This window comes from Prosopis cineraria, unplaced genomic scaffold (assembly GCF_029017545.1).
Source record: "Prosopis cineraria cultivar Desert tree isolate PC_DT_omini unplaced genomic scaffold, ASM2901754v1 PC9, whole genome shotgun sequence".
Classification (NCBI taxonomy): domain Eukaryota; kingdom Viridiplantae; phylum Streptophyta; class Magnoliopsida; order Fabales; family Fabaceae; genus Prosopis; species Prosopis cineraria.
Genome location: NW_026555340.1, coordinates 30,677,308 through 30,696,164, shown reverse-complemented (window position 1 = coordinate 30,696,164; position 18,857 = coordinate 30,677,308). Strand labels below are relative to the sequence as shown.

General features: G+C 33.4%; 1 protein-coding gene across 1 annotated transcript; it reads left to right on the top strand.

Annotated features, from left to right (window-relative positions):
- The first annotated feature begins 10,126 nt into the window (after nt 1-10,126).
- LOC129320290 (auxilin-related protein 2-like) lies at nt 10,127-16,860 on the top strand. The gene is made up of 8 exons (XM_054965665.1): nt 10,127-11,081; nt 12,048-13,692; nt 13,773-13,896; nt 14,006-14,106; nt 14,921-14,986; nt 15,135-15,224; nt 15,461-15,637; nt 16,139-16,860. The coding sequence occupies exons 1-8, from the start codon at nt 10,435-10,437 to the stop codon at nt 16,175-16,177; spliced, it is 2,889 nt and encodes a 962-aa protein (XP_054821640.1). The 5' UTR covers nt 10,127-10,434; the 3' UTR covers nt 16,178-16,860.
- The last annotated feature ends 1,997 nt before the right edge of the window (nt 16,861-18,857 follow it).

The following is an 18,857-nucleotide window of genomic DNA, read 5'->3' as shown; positions in this document are numbered from 1 at the left end:
TTTTTTTTTGCATGATAAAGATGATCGGTTGGATCCCAAAAGCCATCGCCTCTGTTTTTTCTAAATTCCTTTTCAATTTGGTGATAATAATTATAAAAATTATCAATAGGTCCTTTATAAGAATTTTTATAAATAAATCTAATGAATTTGAAAGAATTCCCATGAAATTTAGTTTTAATTAGTTTACCACAAAAGATATACAGTGCAGATGTTTACTAGCTGTTATTGGCTAGTGACTGATAGATGTTGACTAGTTATCACTTAATCAACCAAAAAAATAATTTTTAAAAAAATTATTTTGATTGAATTATTCACATCAAACATCACAATTTTTTGAGTAAATATTCAAAATTTACAATTCAATCTTTATAAAGTCAATTTCTTACAATATTAGTGCATTAATATTTACAAATTAACTTCACAAATTTACAAGTTATATATCTTAACTCACAAGTCTTACTAGTAAATTCACAAACTTTAATTTATGAATATTCAAATATTAACATTACAACAGATTACCTCGTAAATGTAAGGAGTTTTGCTTATAAGTCTTCAATATTTACTTATTGGCGTGTAATATTTAACTTATAAACATTAATGTATTAATATTTTCATACAAATTTTTTTAAAATATTTATTATTGTCTAGTCAATGTGGGCCAGTGACAAGTTAGCGGTTGTCAGTGACTGGTTGACACTGGTTAGATGAGTATAGATTTGAAGACATTTATATTATTTTATATGATAAAATAATTACAATCAAATCTTATAAAATTTGAGTATATTTTAGATTTATTTATAAATAAAATTTTAATACGAGGCTTGTTTGTAATTTTGTATAAAAAAAATATAATTATTAATCTTTATAGTTTCACCAAGTGTTATTTTTATTTCCTTTTTCCCAATGTTTTTAGTAGAACTATGCAACAATCAATATAGGCTTGCTCAACGGGTTATCTATAGTCCTTCTCGTTTTGGGCATACCTGTGTTTAAGCTGTTCCAAAATGAGCTAGACTAACCTAGGCGGGCTAAAACAGGATTAAATCGGCCTGTTTTTTTATGAGTGTTTTTTTTAATAATCAATAAATGAGTCATCTGGCATGCACTTTTACCTTATATTTCAATACAAAAGTCCAAATATAATTAAAAAACAAAATTTAACAAATAGAAATCCAAATTTTTTATACGAACTAGTATCCTCCCCGAAAAAAGAGCAATTTAAAAGGGAAGGAGGGGAGATGATCAATCAGTCTATCATGCATGCTGAGCTAGAGAACACACAACCGTATATCGATAAGCTTCTAACAAATTTATCTTTAGAACTAAAGCATCCAAGTTTGAACAATAGTAGGATAAATTCCCAAATAATAAAAATAAAAAAGCCACAAATTAAGCGTTCAATTACAATGTTGTGTCTTCCATTCACAAAGGAGTTGAGAACTTAACGATAGTTGCCTAATTTTGAAGTGTTTTAATGTAAGCAAAACATATTTTTTACCATGGTATGTCTTGTGTTAAGTGGTTTGAATTATTTTCTACTATAATAAATCTTTACTTACCACGGCAATATTTTTATAAAGGAAGCGTCACTCTTTATTACCACGGCAGATTCATTTCTACCATGGTAAGTGTCTAGCATTACTAAAATAATTTATTAACCATGAAATTGTGAAAGATTAGTTCTAAAATTCATAGTTACAGTGAGCTTCAAAAGTTTAGATTTGGCCTTGACTAGGAAATTTTCACACCATGAGTTAGAGAGACAAGGGAGACAAGATGAGCAAAGCTACTACTGAACTCAAATTGAAGGTTGAAATTGGAGGAGGGATGACAAACAAGAAGACGAAGACGACTAAAACACATTGACTGATTGCACTACAACTAAAGAGGAGACAAAATGAGAGTCAAGTAGAGTAGAGATTGGAGAAGAAAGCAAGCGAACGAGCTTAACTGAAGACGAGGATAAGATTTGCTTAGTTGCTCCTTATGAGATTACAGCCTAGTGAGAGTCTGAGAAGCGAGATGCAAGTGCCAATTGCCTAATATGCAACTGTAAGTGTGAGATTGTAAGGGGTGATTGATGAGGGTTAAGGCCAAGGGTTTCTCTTTTGTCTTTTCTTTTCTTTGGACAATGACACCACATAAAATGCAACGTTGAAATGGAATTGAATTGAGAACTATTTTTTTTTTAATTGCTACTTGGGGTAAATGGGATATAAAGGGCAGCTTGAAAGGTAACTCGCAACTTGTCCTTCCTGTTTACAATAATCACAAGCCAGCTTGTATTTTCAGCCTGCTCATATTTTAAATTAATTTTAACCCTCTTGTTTGGACTTGAGCAAGGGCAGGTCTGTCGAGCCATAAGTTGTCTGCTCATCTCTAATTTTTAGTTGTTGTTGTTTCAATAGAATTGAGCGACATTTGTTATTTATGTATTTATAATTTTAATATTTTTAATCATTATAAGAACTGTAAATACTAAAAAATTATAGAGATTACAAATAAAATTTAATAAAATTATATGAATTGATTATTGAATTTTTTTTTATATGGGGCTAGTGTGTAATTTTTCATTAAGACTAGCTTCCAGCTCTGGTGACAATCTTTCCAATATCTCATGCCTTTTGTCACATACCCAGGCAACAAAATTAAAGGGGAAGAAAGTAAAGTTGTTAGTGCCTTTTGTACAAACGAAAAAGACAGGTGGAGGCATTTTCATGATGTTCCCAATTCCATTATATAATTCAAGCCTGCTTGTCCTACTGGCTCTATTATTTTTGGGATGAGCCATGATTTGGCATAGCCATCTCGGTAGGGGTTAGGGTATCAGAGGCCCGCCAGCCAGCTGCCTTCCAAGCCAGATAGGAACATCAACCTACTGTGATATTTTCATATTTTTAGTCACTATAATCACCGTCGTTGTCTCAGCACTCTTTCTCAACTCGTGGACATGTTAAAAGGTTTTAATCTTTGTTGAAATGTCAAACTTAATAAAACCAATGTCTACTCCAATTTAATTACAGCTTTCATCTTCGTTCAACGCAACTTCATTGAGAATCATTCACTTTTGAATATCATCAATGAATTAAAGGGTTTGATCATGAGATATTGGACTATTACTTATGCCAATATTTTTTCAAATAAGCAAGTAGATATCAAATTGATTTGCTTATCAAGTGTTAAATGTTAATCTTGCTACTACAATTTTTGCAGAACCACTCTTAAAGTATGAAAGTTTTTTAATGCTTTGGCATGAACTGATTTTTCCCTAAATGATTTTTATGGTCTTGTATTAAATTTTTTCATACCAAAATACCTTTTCATACTAGTTGGAGAAGTTGCCTAAAATGGTACCTAGTGGCCCAAAAACATAAGGAAGAATTACATACAGCTTACATATAAGAAAATCAATTATTAAAAGATTCATTAATAATTAAGAACATTAATAGTACAGTTTTAAATTAATTATTAATAAATTTTATAATGAATCTTAAACAAAAAAAAAAATTACTGTCGTCTTCACTCTGCACCATCACTTTTTATCTCTCTCTCACACACACGGGGTTCTAGTCAAGCGGTGGGCCGTGTTTAATCAATTATTGGCCGCGCATTGCCCCCAATTCCTGACGCGCATGCTAACACTGGCAAGTCACGCATGCGCATGGATTGTGTTGTGTTATTGTATATTACATATTTTTATTTATAAGATATTTTTAAATAAAATTATATATATTAATAAGATTTATTAAATATATTTTATAATCTTATTTTTTAAAATCAAAATTAAAATGTTTAAAACTGTCTTTCATTTAATACATTATTTATAAAATAATATTAAAGGGAGATAATATATGTAAAGAATAATATTAAAAATATATCATTAATAAAATATTGCTTTATAAAAATGTCTTATATTTTAAAATGGTGTATATTCTTAAAAAATATCTATAATTTAAAATAGAAGTAGTATATATTTGTTGGCCAACAATTGTGCTGTGATGTTATGCCCTGGCAACTTTTTTTATTACGGCTTCATTTTTAAGTTCCCAACCTTACTGCACGTCCTTCCTTTTTCATGTGACTTGACCAATTTCAGGATTGTCTTCCGATGTCAAAACCGTCTGAGTCAAGAAAAATATAGACAAATTGGTGACCATTTACTTTCTTCGATCTTCACTGAGCCGTATCCCACTAGTTAAAGTTAGAATTATTAATTTGGACAGGCCAGCTTATTAGAGAGATTAATTCGAATTGAGGTTATTCGTATCGTTCTTGAAATATCTTGCACTCTTTTAAAAAACTCATATAATTAAATTTGATCATAACTTTTTTTGGCCGACTTTGGATTGACCTGTTGGGTTTGATTAAAATTGCTAACTTTATATACATATAAAACTAAAAAATTCAATAGTTAAATTTATTTGGTTCGAGTCCAATTCAAATCAAACTTATTTAAATTAAATTTAAATTATTTTATATTTTAAAAAAATACATATAGTCAAGTCAAATTTTAATTTTTTTTGGAGTTCGGGCTGGCCTGAATTGCCATCAAGTCATGCCAAGTGTACACACGTGTATATGCCAGGCGTCCTTCTTCACGCAGCTGGTTTGGTGAGGAAACCAGCATATCATCACCAATATTATTTTTTGGATAGTTCTTAAAAAAAATATGATCCACAAAAGTAGTCTATGGGCTTTTGTTTTTTAAGCATACAGATTATTAAGGCCCACAGGAACAGCCTCCATGAAATAATATACAAGCCTCTCTGGCTTCAAACAGATTAAAAACCATGAAATAATTAATCGAGGTTGCCCCTGATAAAAAAAATACACACAGATAATTAAAAAAATCATATTAAAAATAAAAGGCCTGATATTACACACACGTATATGTAAAAGACTAATCGGATCTGATCACTTGAGTAAGCCAAGGCATGTTGGTACAGCCACGGCACTATTAATTTTATTTTATTTAATATTATTAACGTAAAGGATCGGATTCTTGCTGAGCAATTTTCTTCTAGGAAAAATTACAATTGAGTCCCATGCGTGAAACTTATCGACAAATAAATACTATAAAATTCAGAAAATATAGCTAAATTGTATAAGAATTAAATGTAATTTGAATTTGGAGTATAAAGATAATATTTTCCCTTTTAATTTAATGTTAAATTACAACTGTAACTTCACAATTGTAACAAGTGAAATTTAACTTGTAAATTATGAATTTTCACTGAGTAAATTATGAAGTTGTATTTGTAAGTGAAAGATAAAGTAATATGAATATTATTGTCCTTGCATCACAATGACAAATTGCCCTCCAATTTCAAAAGATTTGGTTGTAATTTATGAATTTCATAAGACTTGTTTATAAATAAGTCTGCTATATGAAACTTATTTGTAATTCTCCATTTCTTCTATCACACTTTGCAATTCATTTTGATTTTATTTATACATTATTTGCAGCATATTCTCATCATAATAAACAAAAATTTAAGAATTTAATTAAATCTATTTAAATTATTAATTCTATTTAAAATATTTATAATTTTTTTGGCTTTAGTAATATATATTTTAATAATGTTATATATTTTCTTATTAACTTTTAATGAGAGTAATAAAAGTTTTTGGAATTATGAAAAGATTGAACATTTTAAAACTAGGTGCAAAAGATAATCAAAAGGATCGTTTTTTTTTTTAAAGTGAACCATCTGTTGTAACTCATGGTACAAATGTCATTCACCACAGCTAAAGGACCATTCTTCATGGCAACTATAACAAGGTCATCTGCCATGACCAAACTCATCGTTTGTCATGGCTAATACCCAATGTGTCATCTAAGTGGCTAACAAATGCTTTTGCTGCATCCAATAGGTCATGCTAATAATAGATATGACAACATCGAATTCTAACTTTTGAGTGCTTGCCTTTTAGCTCAGACTATCAAATGAGGCAATCCAAATTTTCACATGCGAGCAAATAAGCAATATAACTAGTAACTTCAGTTCCACAATGAACCATTATTGAAAAAGAAATGTGAACATTTGGGACTATAATCATGCAACCATAATCACTACATCAACCAAAAGTCCTTAAACTTTTAACTCTTTCTTAGCCACCAGCATCCATAATTAGACCAAACCTTCTTATCACACATAGATATATATACATAACACTTAACTCGCATTCAAGTTATGCCTCCCAATACTTACCATCAATTATAAGTTTAATATAATTGGAGATAAATAACAATTCTCACAAATTATGCAAACTATAACATGTACTCACATGCATAACTTGATTTATAAACAAAAACATATAAAAGTTCATGTCACTATCTAAGTCAACTTCATAAATTACAAGCGAAAGATAAATAAATCCATACAAGTGACCTACAACATTTGCAATAAAATATTCAAATCACACAGTAATAATAACTAATGACATTACACTCAGTCACATGTCTCTAACTTCACCTATTTCTTTTTGTTCAAAATGTGAGTACCACTTGAAAATTATTAAAACGCAAGAATGAGATCATACAATCTTGATAACCAAGCTTATAAATTTAAGCACGTGAACGAATGACACACAAAAGTGGAGTTGAGAAAAAGTGTTAAGCCTATAGGCTAGCCAATTTAACATGCCAAATTTGACAGGTTGAGTTGAACAAATTGGCTCATTTTTTAAAATGGGTTGGGCTAGCCTAATACGTAAAATTAGGAGCTAAAACGGGCTAGCATATTTTTTTTAAAATATTTTTAAAATTTTTTAATCACATTATATATTTTTACAAATTCACAATAATGATAATATTTTTCAAATATATAATTTATGACTCTCAAATATTTTTTTACTTTTAAAAAATAATGTAAATCTTTATTACAACTTGCAGATGAATTTTTTGTTATAATTTGTAAATTGATGATTTATTAATTTTTATAGAAATATTTTAAATATATATTATTTATTAATTTTATAAGATCTATTAATCGAAGTCACAAATATGAATTTATTGAGAAAAATAATATGTATTTATATTCAATTTTTTTTCTCAGTGAGAAAAATAACACACCTAGGTGAGAAGATAATTAATAGTAAAAATTTAACAAAATAAATTTACTCGGTTGAATTCTATATTTTTTTTACAAGTTCTTTAATTTTTAATTTGCCTTAAAATATAAAATAAATAAATAATATTTATATCATATAAATTTTAAATTGTTAAAAAAATTGGCAATGTTTTGCAGGCTAGCTCCTAAAAAAAGGGTTAGGTTAGATTTTTTAGTCCATTTTATCTAGAGGGTTGGCTCAACCCAACCCATAAAAATGCCTGTAACCTATTTGCCCAGTGTTACATAAAAGCATCTATAGAATGTATTCACATGTATAAATTTCATATTTATTCCATGTATATTCATATGGCATAATCATGACTACAAAACATAGAAGATAGTAATGATGGTTATTTATGTATGATCACGCTTCACTCTTATTGTTCTTTTTATATCTCCCGACTAAATTCATAGTTTATTAAATCATATAGGACTAACATGTATGATTGAACTAGTCTCACTCTCCAATTGTGAGGAGCAATTCGACCAAAGCATCTTACTTACTCTCAAACCATAGATTTCTCCATTCCATACTCATAGAATGTCATTTCGTCCAATCTAAGGTGATAATAAAGAAACAAAACGCTAAGGTCTCGAAATGCTAGTGAGTATCACGTGAATTTTTACAATGCCCTGCTCTCTTGAATAAACTCTCATTTATCTATGATCATGCAAATGAAATGACAATTTTTACTGCCATAATCATACTCATCTGTCCAACTCTCTCATTCATATATTATAGATAAATATCCACATTTAGTAAATAACATTTAACCACGGTTTCATGATCATAATATGTTATATAATTGACAAACAAGTTAAAATAAGTTTTAGGGTCTTACAGTGTGAGGATCGAGAGAGGAGAGGAGGGAGAGGTCGAAGCCGTGCCCTTGGCTTACAGATTGAAGCTTGCTTCTAACCCATCTCTAGGGCTCTGCAAGTTGACAAGAAAGCTGAGAGAGAGGGTAGAGGGGAAAAGCTAACTACATACACAAAAGGAAGTTTGAAGGGAAGACGAGGAATACAACGCACTGCTGTTCTATATGTGCCATGCAGATCGAGGAAGCTCCTGTGTCTCTATATACCCAAAGTGAATAGTCTCGCATTTAAAGCTGGACAATGATAGATTATGACGATGCCTCCTAATGCAAGTATTGCCACCACCTTTCGGTTTTCATTATATCATGTCTCTATTCATTTAGGTTTTCAAGGTGACTACAACATATGCTTATAAGCCAATTCTATGTGCTTCTCTTTATGATATATATTTATGTACCATATCGTTTACCCAATATAATCAACCATGCATGTTCGATGTAGATTAATACATTTAATTTGTAGTTTTTAAATTATTTTATCATTTGCCCTTAACATGCTTCTATTTCGTTGTTGAGAATCACAGGAAACTTAAGGAATTAAAGCTTTGATTTTTTAGCCCTTGCCTTGCTTGAAGCTGTACCCTCTTCAGCTCCGTCAATCTTAGTGACTTCCATACTGTGTTCAAGCTTAAGCTGAGGCGGTGTACACTGTAGAGTTGGAGGGAAGAGAAAGGGGACCAAGGGAGAGGAGAGAAGGGGGGAGAGGGATAAGAAAAAAATATAAAAAAATTATAACGCTGGGCCTATTAACAAAATTTGTTAGGTCAAATGATGTTTGGATGTTAAAGGTTTAGATTTTAAACGTTGAGAAATATAATTAATTTATAATTAGGTTTGGAGTGCCCAATGACTTTTTGGGCAAAGTTGATAAATAAAAATGACATTTAATCCCAAAAAAACATGATTTATTAGTATTCCTTATTCCCTTGAAACAAAATTAATTAGATCTGCATTTAGCTGCAAAAAAAAGTCATAATAAATATCCATTCATCTCTATGAAAACACATTCTCCTTGAAATTATCTAATACTATTACTATTCAATATTTTTGAAAAAATTAATAAGTAAATAAGACTCTGAACTATTACTTTAAAATTACTTTAAATCCTGAACTTTTAAAATATGTAAAATAAATCTTAAAATTTTAAATTTATAGCAAAATAAACTCTAACCGTTAACTTTTTAATATCATTACTGTCTACACTGATACTGTTCAGAATTTTTTTTATAAATTTAACCCTGACTGTTACAGTAGCTGCGTGGACAGTGATGATCAAGATACGTAAAACCGGACCGGTCATTAATCGGTCATGGCACTGGGTCACGGGTTAGTGGTTCAATCAGGGTTGAACCGGGGTTGAACCGGTGGCAAACCGGTCATGATTAAAATAATACAATTTAAATAAAAAGACATTAATTATAAAAACATTCAACCAAATCCAACCACTCAAAAGTCTAACAATAATAAAATACTATATTTTTGGACTTAGCATGCTCTATCTCTAATTTTTTATTTTTTGACTTCAATTTTACTTTTTTTTGTTATTTTTTCCGAACTCAGAGCTCTGAAAATTAAAAATGAAAAAAAAAAAAAAAACGACGTCGTTTTGGGGTAAAAGTCTGAAAAAATATTAACCCGGTTAACCCAGTCAACCCACCGGGTTATTCGGGTTATACCGGGTTGAACCCGGGTTGATCGGGTTACACCGGTTCACTCCCTCACCGGGTTAAGTGCAAACCCAGACCGGACAGGGGACCGGTTCACCGGTTTCCGGGTTGACCCGGCCGGTCCGGTCCGGTTTTCAATACCATGGTGATGATATTAAAAAAGTTAACAGTAATGATTTATTTTGCTATGAATTTAAAACTTTAAAATTTATTTTATATATTTTAAAAATTTAGGATCCAGGATAGTTTTTAAATAAAAATTTAAAATTTTATTTATTCATTAACCTTTTTTAAAATAATCAACGTGACTGCTATTCCCACCCAAAAACTAAAAAGAGACAAGTAAATTGCTGATTTAAATTAAATAAAATTCCGTGTTATGCAATAATGGGCTCACCTAAAAAGAAAAAAAGACATAATCACATTTCATCTTCAGTTAAAAGAACGTTCCTTCTTGACTTCGCAGCAAAATTCTCAAGGGGCAAGCGGGAAAAATAAAAATAAAAATAAAACGCCTCTCAGGGAGTCCCCCCACCACATGCATGCCCTGATCACCCCACAGCAAGCTCCGTCGGACTGACCGGAGGAGGATACCGCCCCCACCCGACCTCTCCTTATATCCTACACCAGCCAGATCTCTTCCTTCCTTTTCTTCTCACTCTCTTCGCAATTATTATTCTTTCTTAACTTGTCTATATTTTTCAATCTATAAAATTTAATCTTTTAGATCCTCATTACCCTTTTCATTCTCCAAATTGCGAATTGCCTCAAACCATGAACGACTTCGATGGACTCTTAGCAAATGATTTCGGGTTAAAACCGCAGGGAAAATCGGCTCCAATGGCTGCATCCAAGGGGTCTACTAATACCACCGCCAGCACCTCCGGATCCGCTCGTAATTCTATCAACTGTAGTGGGAATTTCATGGTTGACAGAGACTCGCCATTTGGGTTGTCGGATAATCAGAAGTATCGAGATACTGCTGTTTTCGATGACCTGTTTGGGTCTCCTGCGAGCCTCCCGGGCAAATCACAAAGTCTTAAAGCTGATTCGTCATTCAATTTGAATTACATGTTCAATGGTTCCGGCGATTATGGTTCCAAGTCCACGAATTCGCCAGTGTATGACAAACCCGTCTACGACGATGACATTTTCAATGGCGTTCCTGGGCTGAAGAGTTCGTCAAAAGTTAAATATGATGACATTTTTGTGGCCGCATCGTCGGCTCCGGAGGGAGGTGGTAGTGCATTTGATGATCTCCTTGGCGGGTTTGGCAAGGCAGGGCGTGACTCAAATAGTTCGGATGGGAAGCGACCGGGAAAGAATGATAGCAGTGGAGACTTCAACGGTAGAAGCGTGAATCAAAATGCATTCGATGATCTCCTTGGTGGGTTTGGGGCCAGGAGCTCCCCTAGTGCCAGGTACGGCGACAGTGTTTTTATGGAGACCGAGTTTCTTTGCAATTGGGATATAGCTAAGTGGCTGCCTAGTCGTTGCAATTGGGATGTATCATGTATGCAATAGTTCGCGTTCCAACCATCAGGTTGTCTAGAGATAAAGGGGTATATTAACTAACTTACTGGACTTATGCTTCCACTGAGGCAAGTATCGGGCCAAACATAACCCCCTCCCCCAAAAAAAAAAAAAAAAACAAAAACAAAAACAAAAACAAAACCCCTCATATAAGCCTGTGGCGTCTGATATATAGAAACATTTTCCCCCCCAAAAAGGGACAATTGTAAAAAAAGAAGGGAGTAGTAAAAAATGGCTGTTTGGTAGGAGCTAGCCATTTTAGATCATGCATTAATTTTCGGTGGATCTTTCATGCAGATATAGGATGCTTTATCCATTTGTGTAATTATGGTCTGAAGTTTTTGGTTGTATGATATCACTTTCAGTAGTCATTCATTCAATTACAATTCAAGTGAACATAATACAGTTCGGAAAATTAGGTTTAGCTATTCTTGATATTTTTTTCCTTTTTCACTTTTGGAAGGAAGTTTCATTGAAGAGAAAAGAAGACACAAGTTGTCCAAGAATAAGATTTTGTTAGTTATACTTGCTATTGTTATGTATAAAAGTAGATATTTGTACTGGAAAGTTAGTCAGTTCAGAAGAGTTAGAAGCAGCAGAAATGAGATGTTTCCCTCTTAGTAAGGTATTCTTAAAGCTTGGTCATTATAACTGGCATCCTTGATTTACATGTGGGCTTTGGAATTCAGGAAAAAAGTGAGTTTTTGTTACCCATCTTGAACCAATCTATCCGAACCAAAAAGATTACGAATCTTAAACTTGATTTGCTTGGGCATTTTGAGATTATGTTGCACCACTCAAATATTAAATTTAAGTTTTTGCTTCTAGCTCAAGGTATATTGCCTTCTTCACAGGCCAGTTCCTGATATTGGTTTGTCCTCAGAACCAACTGCCAGGGCATCTAAAACAACCCCTGGTATGACAGAGGATCCTTTTAAGGTATTTGAATCAGCTTCGGCCCCCCATGATTCATCTTCAGGCCAATTTGTGGACCCATTGGAGCAGATTAGTAAATTTAGTAGTTCTAGAAGCATGCAAAATGATAGTTCAGTAAATTCTAATGGGAGAGTATATGATGATATTGATCCCTTTGGAGGGCTTGGAAAATCTGTGCCAGCATTCTCATCAGGAATGAATAATAGGAAGGATGGCAGTCCTCCACATACAAATACAAGCTCAAATTGGTCTAGAGACAAAGAATCAATCAAGAGATCTTCTGTGAGGAGTACTGAGAGACAAGCACAAAGCAGGATACCAGTTGATCATAATCAAGAATTTCAAGAGGTTCCTTTTGACATACCTACATATCCATCTGATTATGATAAACCAGTTAACCGAAGGGCTTCTTCACTGCCAAACAATTATGTTGGTTTTAGAGAGCCTGATGTTCAAGTGAATATGCCTCCTAAATACGAAGAGAATTCAGAATTAAATGATATATGGTTAACGGTATCAGAGATTCCTCTTTTTACACAACCAACTACTGCTCCACCACCTTCAAGACCCCCTCCACCACGACCTGCTTCTGCCAATGCTAAAAAGAAGGCTAAAGAGGCGGCTTCTTTTCAAAGTTCTTCTCGGTTCTCCCAAGGTCCTAAGTCTGCTTCTGCTGCAGCAGTGGCATCATCACAGTTTGATGAACTTCAGGATTTTTCCATGGGCAGGAGTCATGGTAATGATGATGACCATGTAAATGATCATCTTAATGAAGAGTTAGAGATGAATTCTGCGGCTGCAGCTATGAAGGAGGCTATGGATAGAGCTGAAGCTAAATTCAGGCATGCAAAGGAAGTTAGAGAGAGAGAGAATATAAAGGCTTCAAGAAGCTACTTGGAAAATGATGAGAGAGTTGTGCAAGAGGATAGAGAAAAGCAAGAAAGGTTAGATCATGAAAGGCAAAGGAGGGAGAGGGAGCAAAGGAGACTTGAGGAAGAAAAGGAGAGAGAGCGGAAAGAAAGAGAGCAGCAACTTGAGAGGGAAAGGGAGAGAGCAAGGGAGATTGAAAGGGAAAGAGAAAAGGCAAGGCAGGCTGTAGAAAGAGCTACTAGAGAAGCACGTGAAAGAGCAGCTGCTGAAGCTCGACAGAGAGCTGAGAGGGCTGCTGCTGAGAAAGCTAGTGCTGAAGCTCGAGAACGAGCTGAAAGAGCTGCTGTACAGAGGGCACAGGCTGAAGCCCGTGAAAGGGCTGCTGCTGAGGCTAAGGAAAGGGCTGAAAAGGCTGTTGCAGAGGCAAGAGAAAGGGCAAATTCAGAGTCAAAGGAAAGGGAAGCATGGGATAGAGCTGCAGCTGCAAGGGCTGAAGCACGAGTTAGAGCAGAGCGTGCTGCTGTTGAAAGGGCAGCTGCAGAGGCACGAGAAAGAGCTGCTGCTCAGGCTCGAGAAAAGGCTGCAGCTGCTACCAGGGCAAACCAGCAAAAGAATGAAAATGATCTTGAATCCTTTTTTAGCATGGGTACACGAGCTAACAGTGCTCCAAGGCCTCCCAGGGCAAACTCTTCGGTGAGGACCTCTCTTTGTTGATCTTAGTCTGACTGTATAGCAGGTTTGCCTATTAATTTTGTGAATCTGTATGCTTTCAGGACTCTGTGTTTGATAACCAGTCTCAACCAGACATAACAAGGAAATCAACGGGGGGATCTTCAAGCATGAAGAAAGCATCATCATCAACTAATATTGTTGATGATCTTTCCTCAATTTTTGGAAGTAGGTTTTCATGTTTGATATGATGCTTATTATTATGGTAATGGTTTGTATTCTTTGTCTCATATCTGTGTACTTGACTATTTCCCCCATTCTCTTTCATGGTTTGAAGCTGGTCCATCCTCATTTGGGGAATTTCAAGAAGTTGAAGGGGAAAGTGAGGAGAGACGAAGAGCTAGGTTGGAACGCCACCAGAGGACTCGGGAGCGTGCGGTATGTGTTAATGTATTATGGTTTCTAATTTGACTTCTTCATTGGTCTTAAAGTGAATTGCCAAATCAAATGCCTTTCTTGAGCTAACTTTTGTTATGCTCATATACAACTTTTTTAAGAGTGCCATCAGAGCTGTTAAAATTGCACATATTTCCTTTACTACAAAAATATACACTTTAATCCTGTTTTAATTTTTACCAAAATACCTGCTGTTAACACACACACACACACACACACACACACACACACACACATCTATATATATATATATTATCCAAATATGTACAAATAAAAATAAAGAGTAGATTTTGTTTTCTAAATTTAACACGAAAAGTGTGTAATTAGTAATGGGGGGTATTTTGGTAGGATACTCATTTGGTCCATAATATAAGTCCTTTCCTCCCAGCTTTGCTTAGTCCAAAATATAAGTTTAGTTTGGTAGTATCTAGATCATTTTGTATTCCCCCCTGTTTTGCCCTTCCATATAATTAAAAATTCAGAAGTGACTAATTCATTGTAATTGATGTAGTATTGACATTTGACAAGGGTATATTTGGAATGTTTTACAAATTTTTTACTGATTCAATAATATAACTTCCCTTTAACTACTATGCTTGGTCTGCGTGCGGTAGTTAAATCGGACTTTTATTATGGATTAGAATAGTGAGCTTTTATTTGATGAGGTCTGTGTATATTTGAAAATAGAATGTTAGCCTGCGTCTTTAACAACACTTAGAAGACGTTGTTGTCATTTGCTCTTTTCCTTGTAACTGTTTCATCTATGTGTCTTTTGACGTCTTGCAATTTATTCTAGGCGAAAGCATTGGCTGAGAAGAATCAGCGGGACCTACAAACTCAGAGAGAGCAAGCTGAAAGACATGCAAGTTTTTTTGCTCATTGTTTTTTATTAATATTTTGTGCTGAAAGGACATGTTCTTTTTGTATACGTATCTACGAAAATATGCAAACTTGTCCTTGTGACATGTTTTTTATTTCACTATCTAATTTCAAATTTTCATTGATTTCAGAGGATTGCTGAAACTTTGGATGTTGAAATTAAGCGTTGGGCTGCTGGAAAAGAGGGGAACTTGCGTGCTTTGCTCTCAACCTTACAATATGTATGTATTTAGTATATAAACTTTTGCACTGGATAATCTCTCTAAAACTTCTCTTTCCCAGATCCATGCAATGCCTGTATGTTATAAAGCTCACAGCCTTACATTCTTCTTAAATTTTGAATGCATCCTAAATAGTTTTGTTATTCATAGTTTTTTAGCAGAATTATTTTTTTCCCAATTGGTCTCTGTTCTTATTGCTTGAGTACCTAATGCCCATATTCATGAACGATGAGCAGGTGCTGTGGCCTGAATCTGGTTGGCAGCCAGTTTCTTTGACTGATTTAATTACAGTGGCATCTGTTAGAAAAGTTTATAGGAAAGCTACTCTGTGCGTCCATCCTGATAAGGTGCAGCAGAAAGGTGCAACACTTCAACAGAAATATATTGCAGAGAAAGTGTTTGATTTACTCAAGGTATTGCAGACCATTGCATATAATGTATTTATGTTTTTAATCCGTGGTTTCTAAACTACGCTCTTTACAAAGCATGAGTTTGTATGCATTTCATGGTCATGGAGTCCCCATCAAGATAGGAAATTCTAACATCAATTGTTTCTTATACAGTTGTATCTGTATGAGGTCTTCCACGATATGTTACCTTTGCAGCATGTCATATTTTAGTAATTGAATTGTTAATGGTTGACTTAGTGACTGTGCTGCTTTTGGACGAATATAACCTGTTTCTTTTACTTTTGATGAACTTCAGCAAGCTCACTCAGTTTTATGCTTAAATATAGCTTCCATAGTAGTTACATATCTGGCCCTGTATAAACGGCTCAACATTTGACAAACAAGAGTTTTTTCTACTTTGATGCCTTTTAACTGATAGTAAGAAATTGTTATATATTGTATTGCTTAACCTGGAGTACTTAAAATGCTTTTGTTCTTGCCTGAAAATTTGATTGCCAATTGCAGGAAGCATGGAATAAGTTCAATTCCGAGGAGCTTTTCTAATCATTCAAGGTGGTTTTTTCATCTACTTTGTTGAGGGGCCACAACCTTGTATTAGCTGCGCCCCCTCCTGGCCGCCCCTCCTTTTGACCATGTATTTTTCTGATTGAAAGTGAAATGCATGGGTGGTGAAATACTGCTTCCTTGTGGCTTTGAGGTTGCCCCAAGGCTACGCCGTGAAGTAATTTTTTGGCGTAATTTCTGTTTTTCCAGTGGCTGCCAGGTTTTCACAGGCTATTATGAATGTAGCATTGTTTCTTTTGGGTGTAAAATCAATTTGTGAGCACCTTTCAGTATTCTTTGAGTGAAGGTTCTTGAGCGGCCCGTTTTTGTTGATCCAATTTGTTACTTGTGATATAGAACGATCTATTGAATGTATACCAGCCATCGTGGAAGCGTGGATTTGCATCAAAATCTAGGAGACCCACCAGTGTTGGGTTGAGCTAGGAATCACCCATGAGTCCTTTGCACAAGCATATTCAATTTAAAAATCAAAATTGTTTGTCATCGGTGGTGTTCAATCAAGATCATATGTGGGTGGGATGAATTCTCAAAACCATATGACTCCGTCAGTTACTGACGGAAAAATTTTGTATCCATTTGTTCTGGTTCTGACGTGTAATATCTATATTTTACTGAATCCTATCTGCCTTGGAATTATTTACTTGTTCCTTCTTTTTGAAGTAGCGACGCGACTCCCATTTAATTACCCGTATAGCACAGGAAAGTTGATTGACAGTGAGTTCATTTTTGTGTTGCAGAGCATCGTTGCATCTTTTGTAGTTTTTCTTTCTCTGTATCGTTGGTGGTTTTCCTGATTGATTCATCTTATATCAGAACGAATCAGCGGAGTTCTCATTGAGAAAATATTAATTAAACGATAATGAGAGAATTTGGTTCAACTTTTGATTCATCTTCTCAGGGCGTGTCATCATGAAGGTGCTTTAAATGATTCACTAGATTCTTCATCCCAGGAAGCAACATTACTCTGTGATTTCATAGCATGCCAAGGCACCCTGCGTCGGTGATGGTGTCATTTCATTGAAGGAAATGATTGGGTGAATGTTAACTCTAACAAAGTGGCATGCCAATTGGTTTTATACGTTTGAAGAACACAAGTATGGAATCCCTCGATTTTTTGTGCTGCATGTTTACTGGGAGGGTTTGATGCATGGGCTCGGATCCATTAGTTTGTGCGAGAGAACTTGACGCTATCGTTGAAAAACAATTTTATGTGGCCACAAAACTATCCGCACAGTTGCTGACTTGGCAGATGGGGTTCAATTATTAATTGGATCATTGGATGGTAGCCAGCGTTTAAGGAGCGTGCACAAGGTGGGGCTGGAACTGAATTTACACCTACAACTTGGGCTTCGTTTCTCTAAATAAAGTTTCGGCCATATAATTCCAGGGAAGAATGTAATAAAGACTCCTTACCACGTTTATTTAAATTCAAAAGTTTTAAATTTTAAAAATTTTACTATAGTCTAAGTATTTATTTAATATTAATTTTTTTTAAAAAAAATAATAAAATTGTTTTTTATTTAAATTAATATCAGAATTTTTCTACTTCACTTATTAATTTACTTATACAATGTTGTTAATTGTCCTATGTAACTTGTTTTCGTTTTAAGTTTTTAAATCATTTTAAATAACTTGTTGATTCTTACATTATATATTCTTCATTTACTTATGAATTATTGTTTATTATCTTACTTTACTTGTTCATTGGTACACTTTCACTTAATTCTATTTTAGGAAAATGAACAAGTGAAGTAAGATAATTAACAATATTTTGTAAATAAATAAATAAATAAAGTAGGGCAATTAACAAATGAAGTGAGGCAGTTATGATATTAATTTAAATAAAGAGTAATCTTGTCATTTTTATGAGAAATTTAATATTAAATCAGTATTCCTAAATTGGAGTTGAATTTTAAAAATTTAGAGGCTTTAAATTTAAATAAATATAGTCAAGGAGTCTTTATTGAAATTCTCCCCAATGCCATTCTTCTCACCTTTCATTCGTCCATCTTTTGAATTCTTCGCCAGAAGCAATCCGTTCATTTGTAACATGTTTATTGGTATACTACTATGCTTACGTGTTTTTGAATATAAAAGGAATACCATGTATTTCTTTGTCTTTATTTATAAACAAAATTATAAATTTCAAAAGTATTTATCATATTTTTATTAAATTATCCCTCATAAAATTCATGTTTATTTTTACTAGACAATTTATTTAATTAATTGGAGGGATAATCTAATCCAAAATTTTTAATTTCATACATAATTATTATATTTAACTGACTTTTTTAAATTATATGAATTGATTATTTTCTTTTATATTTAAAATGAATGGAGTACTAGACTATTTTCCAACATCATTTTCTATAGCAAAGTATCTTATCAACTTTTCCTTCAACCTCCAATCTACTTCTCACTTCTTTCTTTCTTAAAACAATTCTTATTCTATTCTTACTTATACATCACTTCTAACTTTTTTATTGAAATCAATAAAAATATTTAATCTTATTAACTTTATTTTAAAATTTAACAAGTTGCTACTTCCACTCCTCATAAAAATAAAAAAAATTATTTTTAATAATTTTTCAACATTTAATATGAGTATAAAAATAAAGATAAATTAAAAAATAATAAAATATATTATAAATTGAACCAA